Source organism: Solanum verrucosum, unplaced genomic scaffold, assembly GCF_900185275.1.
Source record: "Solanum verrucosum unplaced genomic scaffold, falcon-dt-bn FXZP01000278.1, whole genome shotgun sequence".
Lineage (NCBI taxonomy): Eukaryota > Viridiplantae > Streptophyta > Magnoliopsida > Solanales > Solanaceae > Solanum > Solanum verrucosum.
The window spans coordinates 5,791,651-5,805,826 of record NW_026020332.1 but is presented as its reverse complement, the minus strand read 5'-3'; the positions used below and the strand labels follow the sequence as shown (position 1 = coordinate 5,805,826).

General features: G+C 28.4%; 2 protein-coding genes across 2 annotated transcripts in view; both read left to right on the top strand.

Annotated features, from left to right (window-relative positions):
* LOC125836181 (binding partner of ACD11 1-like) overlaps nucleotides 1-14,176 on the top strand; it is a 167,264-nt gene that overhangs the window by 145,857 nt on the left and 7,231 nt on the right. The gene's annotated exons all lie outside the window — the stretch shown is intronic.
* On the top strand, nucleotides 6,866-8,024 carry LOC125836191 (transcription factor PRE6-like). Its single transcript, XM_049515294.1, has 2 exons — nucleotides 6,866-7,005; nucleotides 7,662-8,024. The coding sequence occupies exons 1-2, from the start codon at nucleotides 6,877-6,879 to the stop codon at nucleotides 7,812-7,814; spliced, it is 282 nt and encodes a 93-aa protein (XP_049371251.1). The 5' UTR covers nucleotides 6,866-6,876; the 3' UTR covers nucleotides 7,815-8,024.

The window sequence follows — 14,176 nt, the reverse complement described above, 5'->3', positions numbered from 1 at the left end:
GTTGTCTTTATATTAGGAAACACTTTTTTTAACTCTTAGGGGTCGTTTGGTAGACCGCATTAAAACAAATAGTCCATGTATTATGTATGGTATTATTTAGTACTATGTTTGTTAGGAAATTGAGTCTATATATAATTAAGGCCTAATCCATCGATGACCCCTTAAAGCACGAAGTTTCACTTGGACACCTCAACTGGACGATGTTCATTCTAGACACCTCATGTAGAGTTCAATTGTGTCATTTCGATACTTTTTTTTCAATCAACAAAATTATATGAGGTGTGTGTGTTACACTCGCAAATGACGTGTAAAGTGACAAATTAAATGATGACACTTGTCATTTGTGTCAAAAGCAATTCTTAAATAATGAATTTTGAATAAAAATAAAAAGTGACCAATGAATGAATAACATATGAAATTTTACCCCAAAAATAAAATAAAATCCACTCATACCCCCTCGCCCCCCCCCCCCCGCCACGATTTCTCCCTACCTTGCACAAACAACCCCTGCTACCCATTTGCAGAAAAATACCCCGTGCCCACACGTCCTTACACACGGTCCATGAATAATTTAATACTAAATCTCGAAATAGGTCTATTCTTAAATTTCTAAACTATTTTTTATCATCTTATTGTAACTATATTTATTAACCATTGTTGGATGTTTAAGTTTGCAAAAATGGTGGCTTAAAATGAAGAAGAAGAAAAAATTAAAAAGTTGACTAAATAGGGTTTTCACGCGCGGTCAACGAGTGTATTATACTTATTTAGTCAAGTAAGCAAAAAATGTCAAAATGACACAATAGGAGCCAACATAAGGTGTCTAAAATGAACATCGTCCAGTTAAGGTGTCTAAATGAAATTTCGTGCAAATTTTAAGGGGTCATCGATGGATTAAGCCTATAATTAATCCATGGATTAGTTATACCTCCTATATGGTATTATAGGATGTATTACTATTACTAATACCTTCCATTTGGAGGGATTAGTAATATATGGATATAATACCATGGGATAAGTTTATGTAAAGACAAAAATATCCCTCAAATAATTTTAATTATTTTGTTTATTTTCTTCATTTTATGTTTTATATTTGTACTACTAAATTTATTTAAATAAATTAACTTACAAATTATTTAGAGAGAGTTGTTTGTTACTAAATAAATCCAATACAAATTAATACAATATTTGAGATGTGATTTGTTTAACATTAACTAATTAAAAAGGCAAATATATCACAACATGAAGTTTGTGATCTTAATTGAAGGTATAATTTGTTGATATATATATATATATATATATATATATATATATATATATATATATGTTTGAGCGGGTTTCTAATTATTTGTATTTTGAACAATTTATAAAATTGAATACATATTAAAATTACAACTTGCAATTGTTATGTGTAACTGTGGATGATTTAATCAATTTTACTATTGTTTACCGTCTTTTCAATTTTAAAAGTTGATAGTTTATGTTTTTTTAAATTGAAAATTGACATTTTGTAAGTGATCAATTTACTAAGATGACAATTATTTATCCTCAAATAATTTAAGTGAAAAAAAGGCAAACATGACAACAAAATTGTTCTTCTCATAAATAGATAGAAGGCCACAGAAAATAATATTGTCCGACAATTATTTACCCACCCACTTACATAATAATTCAAGGGTATAATTGGAAAAAGTTTTTTTATAAAGTTTTAATCCAAGCACAAAATGAGGTGGGAAACAATGAACCAAACACTTGGTAAAAATAATCTCTGCATTACTAATCCCAGCATTACTAATCCCTGCATTATTAATCCTTGTACCAAACGGCCCGTTAAAGAGTTAAGTAGAAAGTGCCCCTTGTGCCATCGTCGTCGCTTGCTCAGCCTCGAGTACTTTAGCAATTGATTGATAATTTTTTAGACAAAATTTATGTAATCAATCTCATTAAATCAGAATGTTAATTAATTAATTAACAGAATTAATTTCGCGCAACATAATTGTTTGAAATTTCGCGTAACAGTAAAGTTGCTCAGAAGGGATGTTCCTTGCGAACATACACTTCTTTTCCCAAAAGGCACAAACGTTCTGGAAAGACATGTCTGAACAAATGTGTTCACACTCTTGTCTGAATAGATGCGTTCCTTGCTGCAGTTGACTATAAATAGAGAAATTTCTCTCATTTTTCAAACACTGAAAATTTCTCTCTTCTGCCTACATTTTATTACAAATCAAATTGTCGATCGACTGAGTCTGTTTGTGCTCTCGTTGTTGTTTTTTTTAGTTCGCAAATTATTGAAGTTTGAGATACCGCTACTTCTTTAATAGTTAATCCATTTTATCTTGGGAGGAATTAATCTACAACCTCGGGTACTTGAGAGGATTAAATTCTCTAAGGATACACAGTGAATTCTGTGGACTCGAATTATTTATTTTCTGTCTATTTCATCTTTCTTATTTCTGTTTTAATAACTTGAATACAGGAGATAACAGTAAATGTACATTCGAGAAAATTATTTACTCAAAACAAGTAGCTAGTATTATTTATTTATGATTAATTATTATATAATTTAGCTTTGATTTGTAAATTTTTGTTGGCCACCAGTCACACTCAATCCCTAATCTTCCAACTTAATTACAAAAATATTTTGTGAAAGATCCTCCTTAATCAAGTAAGATGCCTTGTCCCTTTTAGCACATTAATTAGACATGAATTGTCACTAACAACTAATTAAATCTCAAATAGGGGCGAATAAAGGACCATAAGTCAATGCCGCGTACTCCATAAGTACACTTGATTAATTATTTACTACGGTAAATATTACTTCATTCGTCCAACAATAGTTGTCCATTATATTATTTTGAGATGTTCAACAATACTTATTTACTTTATGAAATCAATGTACATTTTATACTTAGTTCCTAATTTACTCTTATAATTAATTATAATTATTTTCTTATTACATTTTTCAAGACATTGTATTTATTATATTCAAAGGATGATACAATAAAATTACTCTTCTATTTATAGTTTCTTAAGAAGTATGTAAAGTCTAGTGAACAAGTATTGTTGGACAAATGGAGTACATACTTGAGAATTTTTTTTAAAGTATCTTTTAAACTTTTTTTAAAAAAACTAGTTCAAAATATGTATTTTTTTTATTTTACTCAAATATTAACATGCCGTTGCTGTTTATATATATCAAGTCATGCAATTTAGCGGTATGTAGTGGTTAAAGAATTAAGTTAGAATGCATGTCACTTAATTACGATCAAGTAATAAGTACGTATAGGAAAATATCCATGAATTAGATGTAAACATAGTCAATAAGCAAGTTTTATGTGAAAATAATGTGTGTATATATATATATGTGTCAAAGGAAAATATAAAACTCGTCAAATGTACGTACTATCAATGAATTTGATGTAGCGGATAAAATTGTTTGAGTTTTGAATATAAATTTTCTTTTTATAGAAAGCATTCTTTCAATATATGACATGAATCTAAATTAATCATACTCGTACGCGAATGCTTAGATATTAATTTTTGAGCAAAGATAAAATTGGTTTGGTTTAGCTGTAATTAGCATTAATTAATGACAATTGACACGTCTCTGTTTTCTGGTACCACACTCATCACTCATGCATTATTAGTAACTGTCGTGACATCAATACACCTATAGACTATAATATAAATTAATTTTTGCTCTCTCAAACTACCTATAAATTATTACTTATACTAACACCGTAAGAAAATTAATATTTGCAGTGTACATAGGTTACTATATATGAGAATGTCTCACAGGAGCGGATTGAATTTTGTGTACTTTTGATGCCCGCAAAATATATATTAAAATTACAATGATTAGTCTAAAATTTCAAGAATATTAATATCGTCATAAATGAATAAATGTGATGTACCAAGAAATGAGTCATCGATAGACATATTAAATCACCACTCTTCAAGTTAAGTTGGTGCTTGTTGTTTGATTTGCTTCAAATACAATGTTAGAAACTATTGGTTGTGGAACCTCAATTCTGACGGATTTATCAACTAAATGACAATTGACAGATATAACACGCTTAATTGCTTCTCATCGTAGAACAAAATTCATTTTGTATCATTTTTAAGGAATTTTTTATTTGGTCTCGAAGAAGTAAGATGACTCAATCATTATCAAACTGACTATAATCAATTCATAAATTTAAACATACTATAGATACAATACTAAGAATTTTAAAATTGATTAAATTTTGAATCCAACTTTATTTAAAGTTGTATAAGGGGACGATGATAGAAAAGCAATCACATGGTATTGTACATGGAGACATATATATGCAGAAGAAGGGACATGTTGTTAGTACAATAACAAACACAATTCAGCCCACTTGAAATCAAATCAAACGTTGAAAACACATACAAAACACCAATTTTAAATCAGGTTTAGGCCTCAAACAAAACGTCTTTGCCTGGCCCCCGGTCCCGGTCCTCCTTCTATATGCATACGAAACATATTTAAGATTTATACAATTAATATGGTGGGTTCATAATATAATATTTATTTGATAAAGTTTTAATAGTTTTTCTCATACACATATTATTTCGTATCAATTTGTTTTTTATAATTCATTTATAATTGTTTCCCTAAAAGTTTTATGTCAAATCTCTCTCTATATATATCTATTCGTACATGTAAGATATTTTAGGAGATTATTTTCATGAATGGTCGTCAAACTTTTATTTTAATAAATCAAAGCACTAATTTATTTTTTATAACAAAAAGTCACTTCACTTTACCTAATAATAGTATCATAGGAAGTCATTAAACTATTTTTGTACAAACAAAATTGCTCAACTTTGCCTAACTAAGTATCACAAAAAGTCAATATTTTATTTAAATAAAAAAGTCATTCAATATTACTTTGCATAAGCATCATATAAAATGGATTCGTCTCCTCTCCATTTTTCTTCCCTCCATTTTCCCCAAGTTCTTGCTTGAATGTGAGACACATGGCATAAATAAAAATTAATGGCTAAGATTTAATTAATTAAAATAAGATTCTAATTATGATTTAGATAATTAATATTTCATAAGAAAAATAATAATACCATAATCATAAGTCATAACAATATAATAGCTTGTCCATAAATATATTATAAAAACTTTACTCTTTTCTAATTTTCCTACGAGTATTTATCTTCCATTTGTTTTTTTGTTTTTAAAAGAGTTAGTCTTAGATAACAACTTTAATTTGAACTTTCTCTTTGAAATTAGTTTACATATAATTAATAGAAAAAATACTCGCAGGGAAAAAATAATTAGAAAAAGAGACATTATTTTATAATATATTTATGGACAAAAACAGAAGATAATGCTAGTAAGAAAACGATTAGATTTTTTTTTTTTAATAATACATTTATGGACAAGATAATATATTGTTATGATTGTGGTATTGTCATTTTTCTTATGAAATATTAATTATCTAAATCATAATTAAAATCTTATTTTTATTCAATTAAATCTTAACCATCAATTTTTACCTATGCCATGTGTCTCACATCCAAGCAAGAACTTGGGGAAAATGGAGGGAAGGAAAATGAAGAAGAGCCGGATCCATATAAAATATCTCTTTTATTTTCTCCTTATAACTTCATGTAATACTTAAACCAAATAGAGTGACTTTTTGATTAATTACTAAAAATAGTTTATTGAATGTCACGATAGTTGATTAAAGTTAAGTGATCTTTCTATCGTAAAAAATAATTTAATAAATTTAATGCAAACTTTTCCTGATCAAGATCTATGATATTAAACCAAGATCTAAAAATAAATCTATATATATATTTATTGTAGATGTAGAGTTATATTCGTCCATTGTAAAGGGAGAGCGTCGGCGCCTCTTTATTTTGAGTTCAAATAGTAATAGGTTGCATCAGGCTGGACTGAGATACACTACCATAAAAATAATTTTTAGCAGCAATTAATTAACGGCAATAGCTCAATTGCCGCGCATTTTTAGCGGCAATTAGCACTCTTTGTATATGTCCCTAAAGCCTTTAGCGACATTGGATCGAATGACACTTAACTAATGCTGATAAAGACTTTAACACTCTTTATTAATGTGTCTATTTATTATCACTAACTTGATGCATTCTTTAAGAAGCAATAAAGATGATCTCTCTAGATTTTCTAAATATGTATATTTTCTTATATACTATATACATGGCGGAGCTACGGTGGTGTGAGCATGTCATTTGAATATGCTTTGTTGGAAAATTACAATATAAATATAGGTCAAATCTTGCATTTATACCGATAGATATACCCTTAAAATCAATAGAGACTTGTAATGTAGTGATAAGGATATGATCAAAACTTACACGACGCCTAAGTTTGAATTCCTATGATGAGGTTGCTCTTGCGTTAAACACACATGATCTTAGGTTCAAGCCTTGAATATGAAAAAGCGGTTCACCTCTTGTTTTAATTTGAATTTGAAAAAGTAGAATACCAGATTGAATAACTGTATAATGGTAGTTGATGGATGAGGTAGAAAAGTAGGTGCAGTGACAAAACAAGAAGGTTTTTTGGGCTACTTTTTCCTTGCAATTGTCTTCTTCACATCCAACATCACTTTCTATGTTTTTCCTATTATGTATACTTACCATCACACACTCTCTCTTTCTCTCTCATTTCGTTGCTGTTTAATTTGTGGTCCTTTAAAATTTATTACTACTATATAGTTTCATTATTATTACCTAGCTCCTCCTCTAACTACTCTTAATTAATTGTCTACTACTTGTTCTTCCCACTTCACTTGCTATTCAATTAAGTTATACTGATCATCAACTAGTTGAATTGAAGATTTATCTCAAACTATGTCTGGGAGAAGGTCGAGGCAGTCATCAGAAGGAGGCACCTCCAGGATTTCAGATGATCAGATCATACAACTCGTCTCCAAATTGCAGCAACTTCTTCCTGAAATTCGTAATCGTCGCTCCAACAAGGTTTTTATTTCTTCCTTCTATATGCACTTTCATTTTTGGATATTTACATATAGTGTTGAATGCGTTACAAGATGTAGTATGGTATAAGTAATAGACCTCTCATTATAATTCAGCTTGTATGTAGGTTCGAATATGAAATTGTACATGCATCCGTCAGCAGTTACTGGAAATGCACTCTAAAATGTTATTTTATATGTAATGTCAGTTTAGTCAGAGCAGTTGAGACATTTAGTGCCGTGTGAATCTCTCTTTCTTTCTTTTTGTTTTCTATACGCGATCTAAAGCTCATCTTATTCAAAATCATGTCGAAAAGTGAAGGTAAAACACTCTTTATTAAAAATAATATCATTTTCACGAGTCCTTTAATTTGGTTGTATTGATTTAAAATAGCATGAATAATTCTTTCGCTTTTTAAGTACTCCATAAGTTCACAATTTTTTTCGTAATTCCAGAATGCTGCTTTGGGTCCCACAATATACTACATACATAGAACCAATTTAGAATATACTCAATGTTTGACCTTTTTTTTTTAAGTCGTTCCACCAATTAAGGTATATTTTGTCTATGAGTTTAAATTTTGCACATCGACAATAATATTTATAAGTTACATGTTTATATAGAAATCGATAATGAATTTACGAATCGATATGTTGCAGGCATCAGCACCTAAGGTGCTCCAAGAAACATGCAACTATATTAGGAATTTGCATAAAGAGGTGGCTGATCTCAGTGATCGACTTTCTCAGTTATTGTCAACCATTGATGCTGATAGTCCAGAAGCTGCAATTATTCGTAGTTTAATTATGTAATTTTCAATCATTTATTTATATATAATTACTATATTATATATATTTGGGTGCACTAATCAATCTCCTATATACTTAGTTCTGTATTTCTTCTTTATTTGATATCTAGATTTTGGTCGATATTAATTAGCTAGGCCAATCTCATAATTAATGGTGTGCTTGTATTGATGTTTACCAATTTTAATTATGGAATTTGCTCAACACTGTCATTCCTTGCTCTAGTTTATAAATACTTCCTCTGTACTATAACATTTGTCATTTATTTTTATTTTTCGGGAGTTCAACTATCAACATTTTAAGATGCTGTATTTTTTCATCAAATTATTACGAAAAAAATTGTAATTTAGAATTATTTAATTTATTATTTTAAAATATTAAATCAATTTAATTAGCTTCGATAGTTAATCAAATTAATTCTAAATTTATATATGAGGGAGGGATTATATTTTTTTATTTCAATTCACACCTATATATCGAAGCAATAAAGTATTCTTAAAGCAGGAAAAATAAATATTGAATAGTATGTGCGACTGCCGACTGTCATTCTTAATGTAGAAACTAAAACATTGCCCAAAAACATTTTTTTTAGACAAGCACAATATGGTTAATAAAAATATTTTAAAAATGAATTAGTTAAATATACATTAGGGAAAAAGGTCTGAAATATATCTGAACTTTGACCGAAATTGCTATAACAATCCCGAACTTTGGAAAGGACCTTTTACCCCCTTCACTATTGGACATCATAAATATTGTGTCATTATAAATAGTAACGTGTCCACGTGAGCACATACATACCTTTAAAATACATTATTAAATAGTGCAGGTGGGTAATGGGTCATGCTTAAAGTTTGGAATTGTTACAACAATTTCCAAAGTTCGGATATATTTCGAACCTTTTTCCCTATAAATTATTATTTTCTTAAAAAATATTTTTCTAAAAAGCTATTTTATTTAAAATATTTTTAAAAATAAACAATTTTTAACTACTTGGCCAAACAAGCAATTAGACCCTGTTTTTACAATAAGACATGTCTCATTCATGTCCTTTGATTGACAAGGGTATTAATCACTCACTCCGCTTCAAGTTGTTTTCGATCTACATAGTTTTAGTTTATTTAAAGAGATTTTTTTTTCAATTTTAATAGATTTTTAATTTCAATTTTAATTTTCCTATATTTAAGATTATAATATTAACTCCATGCCAAATCAAAATGTATCAAACAAACTGAAACGGAGAAAGTAATAACCATTATATCGGGAAGAATCTAATGACATTCTAGCTAGAGTATTAGAGACATAATGCAGTGATTAGAGTATTGGTTTAATTAATTCTTTATGAAGTGAGAAAACGACTTCTTAACGAAGCCACGTCAGCGTCCACAGTAAACTACTCTTTTTATGATTAAAAAGGTTAATTAGATGAATGCATGCCAATATAATGGGAATAATGTTAGGCTAGAGATAGAAAATCTATAGTGACAATATATTGTGTATATATAGACTATTGTTCACTATCAAAAATCAATGACAGATAGAATTTTATAGCTAAACAACAAAAAGTTTATGTTAATCTCATTTAACTATGGATAAGGGATAACTATTTAGCAATAAATTAGTTATCGATAAATTCTGTAGCTAATTTCATATTTTCTAGTAGTGATATTCTGGTCGACATATTTATAAATGAGATACATATATTAAGAGAAAGGGACATTGAAATTGTGTTTCATGAAAAGGGTGTCTTGGTGTTTTAAAAAATGTCATATTCAAATAAATCATATATATATATATATATATATATGTAGAGATAGTGAAAAGGGTTGAGCCCTCATCGACTAATTAAGACTTTGATGTTGCCTTTACCTTTATGAATGGTCACCTTTAGAGAGGACACCAAATCAAGAAACCCTGTGTCATATCAATTTCATTTGTTTGAAAACTGATCCCATCATCACTGTGTCGTCGACAACTATATATTATACAAATATATATATATATATATATTTATTCTAATTGACACATCCATCTTTTGAGATATTAATTTTGTGGATTTCAATTTCCCATTCAAATTATTGGCCAATAAGTAACTATCTAGGAACTATATTATTATTCTACTAGGGAAGTAGTTGTACCAAGAGTATTGGACGTTAGAATGTGTAGGTTTTGCTTTAATAGGGACGTTAAAGTTTATTGGATATAAATTTATAAAGTGATTTGGATTATATTAAATTTAAGAGTATATTAGTTCAAATAAATATTGTATATTAATATAATGAAATTAATTATTTAAATTCAATAAAAATGAATCTAATTAAATTTTAATTTTATTGGATCAGTCCATTGATTTGAGCTATAAATGACGAATTCACTTTGCTAAAGCACAATATATCATGTCACTTAAATCTATTTGTCCGAAGGAGTCCTGTTTTCATACTAGCTCCTCCATTCTACAATTATGAATAGGGTCCTCATAAATAAAAAAATACACCAAAATTCTAACCAAAAACTAGAGAGAGCACGTGGATCAAACGCCATAGATATCTCTACAAACTACAAGTTCAAGAATTCAAGCAAATAAATATTCGAGTTAAAAAATCACTCAAGATCAAGACCACTAGATTCAAGAACAAACTCAAAAGTCATTGAATTGAAGTACAAGACAAGATCAAGTTAAAGTTCATCAAGATTCAAGATCAAAATCAAAGGCTCTTGAATCCACGTACAAGTCAAGACCAAGTTTATCGAAATTCAAGATCAAGCTTACAAACTTTTGAATTTATTCGAAAAAACGAACAAGAGAATTCATAAAGATTGTAATGCTCAAATTTGAAATAAAATACTATATGATTGTTGCGTTATTTCCCAGTCTAGATTATTATTTTCTCGATATAAATTTTACTATCTACAATATATACACATTACATACAAGAGATTTTAGGGCTTGTTGAAGCTTTTGATTGTAACAAATTGAAATCGAAGATAAACCAAGGTATTTGTTGCTTCCCAAGTTGATAGGTGAATGACTCAATATGTAAAGTAAATTGTGCATTAATAACATGATCCATTGATCCTAAGCAATGTCTGGTGAAACACGATTTATTTTGATTTTTGAAAAGCTAGCCTTTATTTTAGGACAACACTAAATAAAAATGCCACCAACCGGCCATATGCGGGCCATTACAGAGGACTGCACTGGCATTAAATTTGACCGCAGGGTCCATCTTATAGATTTGTATTGAATTTATAACTTAAAGGACGTGGATGGGAAAGGGATTTAAAAATAAAAAATAAAAAAAATCCTCAATTTAATAATCATTGTCCACTATACTATTTTAGAATATCTAACTCTTCTTATCCATGAAATCAATGGATAATATTACACTTAATTTCTAATTTATTCTTATCATTAATTATAGTCATTTTTCTATATTACATTTTTCAAGACATTATGTTCAGCCGTTCAGGGATTTAAAGGGTGATATAATAAAATTATCTTTTTATTTATAGTTTCTTAAAAGATGTGCACAATCAATAATGAACAAATATAATTCAACAGAGGGAGTATATATATATAGAATGGTCTAAATGCTTCTAGACTTTGGTAATGCGTACTCCTTTGTTTCTTAAAAAGTAATTATTACACAATACTCTTTTTTTTCTTCAAAAAACATATCCTTATTCTTTATCTAATTCTTGCAATATACAACACTCGATCTGGATGATGATCATAAGTTGTATGAAATTTGTAGTTTAAGCAACTTTAATAAGGTTAAATTAGTTGTTTTTAGGTCTGCATTTCGGAAGATTTAGTACCAATATTGAAGCGATTTTATGTGTGTGTTTAATACAAAGTATTTATTTGAGAAAAAAGAATAAGTATTTTTTGAAAAATAATCTTTTTTATTATTTAATAATTAAATAAAAACATTGTAAATATATATTTATGTAATGCAGAAAAACAACGTTATGATTTATGGGGTGTGGTCAAAGGGTAGATGTTGGGAGCATTGGGGTGAAGAGGACGCAAAGAACCCGTGAACTTGAAATGCTATTCATTAATCATTTGTTTTTTTATACTTCAAATTATTTTCAGATTCTCGAGCACTTATTTTTCTAAAAAAGATAGTTTTAAAATATCCTCCATACCAAACTTAACTTAAAATATCACATTTTCATATAAAAATTGTGTATACAAGTAAATTTTGACACTAAAATAGAAAGCGTAGACTATGCAAAGAACTCGCACTCACAAAAAGTCAAAAATTACATATTAAAGCACGAAATTACGGTAGATTTTATAGATAGTCATTCAACGTTTATTTATTACTTAAGTCATAGAATTATTTTATACAAAAAAACACTCAACTATATTTAGAGCAACTTTCACATATAACAAACACAAAATTCATATTTGTATGTTATAGCAAAGTTTGCATAATTGCGCTCCATAGCAAATATAAATATGTATATTTCGCTATACATATACAAAAGAAAGCAGTTGTATAATCTGTTTTGGTATACATATACAAAAAGATCAATTGTATAAAGTGAGAGAGACGAGTGAGATCTGGGAGAGGGGAGAGAGGGAAATGAAAATATATATATATATATATATATATATACACAATTTTCACGCATTTTATACATTTGTGTTTTTGTATAAAGTGAGAGAGGCGAGTGAGAGAGCGAGATCTAGGAGAGGGGAGAGAGGGGAACGAAAATATATGTATATATACAATTTTCTCTCGCTTTATACAAACACAAACACATTTTATACAATTTGCATTTTTTGTATAAAGTGAGAGAGGCGAGTGAGAGAGCGAGATCTGGGAGAGGGGAGAGGGGAGAGAGGGGAACGAAAATATATGTATATATACAATTTTCTCTCGCTTTATACAAACACAAACACACTTTATACACTTGCGTTTGTATAAAAAACGAGAGAGGCGAGGGAGAGAACGAGAGTGGCGAGCGAGATTCATCAGGAGAGAGGTGAAATAGCAACAGTTTGCTATGAGGTACAATTAAATCAAACTATATTTATAGCATTTAATTTGAATTAATAATTTGCTATTATATACAATTTTCCCTTATATTTAAGTATGAAAAGGGCCCTTAAATTACTCTTTTTAAGTGTCTTAGAAAATCACTACAAAGAAATAAACAAGACATCTTTTATTATGTTTAGGCAAACTTAAGTGACTATTTTGTTGTAAAAAACTGTTAAGAGACTTCCAAGGGCACTCTTGTAAAAAGTTGTTGAGTAATTTCCTATGGACTATGGTACTTAAACAAAAAATAAATAATTTTTATTAAAAAGATTATTTTTTATAGAATAAAAAAAAATTTAGGGAACATTTTAGCCAGTGGTTAAGCTCGTCAAAAGGTTGCAAACAAAGAAATTGCCACTCATAGCTTTAATGCAATAAAATAATACTACCTTCGTTTCATTTTTGGTGTCATCTTAGACTTGATACGATGTTTAAAAAAATAAAGATTTTTAAAATTTGTGATCTAAAATAATTTTTGGATATTTGTGTGGTTGAGTTTCATTTCATTAAAAGTAAAAAAATAATTTTAAAGTTAAATTATTTCTAATTATATGATTTTTTTTATAAGAAAGATTATAAAGGAAAATGTGCTATATAAAATGGGACAAAGGAAATAGTACTATACCCTCTCCATTTTCATTTTATGTGACTTTTTTGTCGGGACACGAATTTAAGAAATAATGGATCATTTGGTAGGCCGCATTAGAAGAAATAGTCCATGTATTATGTATGGTATTATTTAGTACTATGTTTGGTAGGAATTTGGGTCTATGTATAACTAATTTATGGATTAGTTATACATCCTACATGGTATTATAAGATGTATTACTAATACCTTCCATTTGGAGGTATTAGTAATACATAGGATATAATACCATGGGATAAGTCTATGTAAAGACAAAAATATCCCTCAAAGTATTTTAATTATTTTGTCTATTTTTATTTTTTTTAGTTTTTATATTTGTACTAGTAAATTTATTTAAATAAATTAGCTTACAAATTATTTGAGAGAGTTATTTGTTACAAAATAAATCCAATACAAATCAATACAAATTTGAAACGTGAGTTGTTTAACATTTATAAATTAAAAAAAGAAATTTATCACAATATGACGTTTGTGATCTTAATATATATTTGTGTGATTTTTCTAATTATTTGTAATTTGAACAATTTAAAAATTACATACATATTAAAATTACAACTTGCATTTTTTATGTGTAAATGTAAATGGTTTATTCAATTTTACCATTGTTGACCGTCTTTTTGATTTTAAAAGTAAATGGTTTATCATTTTTTTATATATATTGAAAG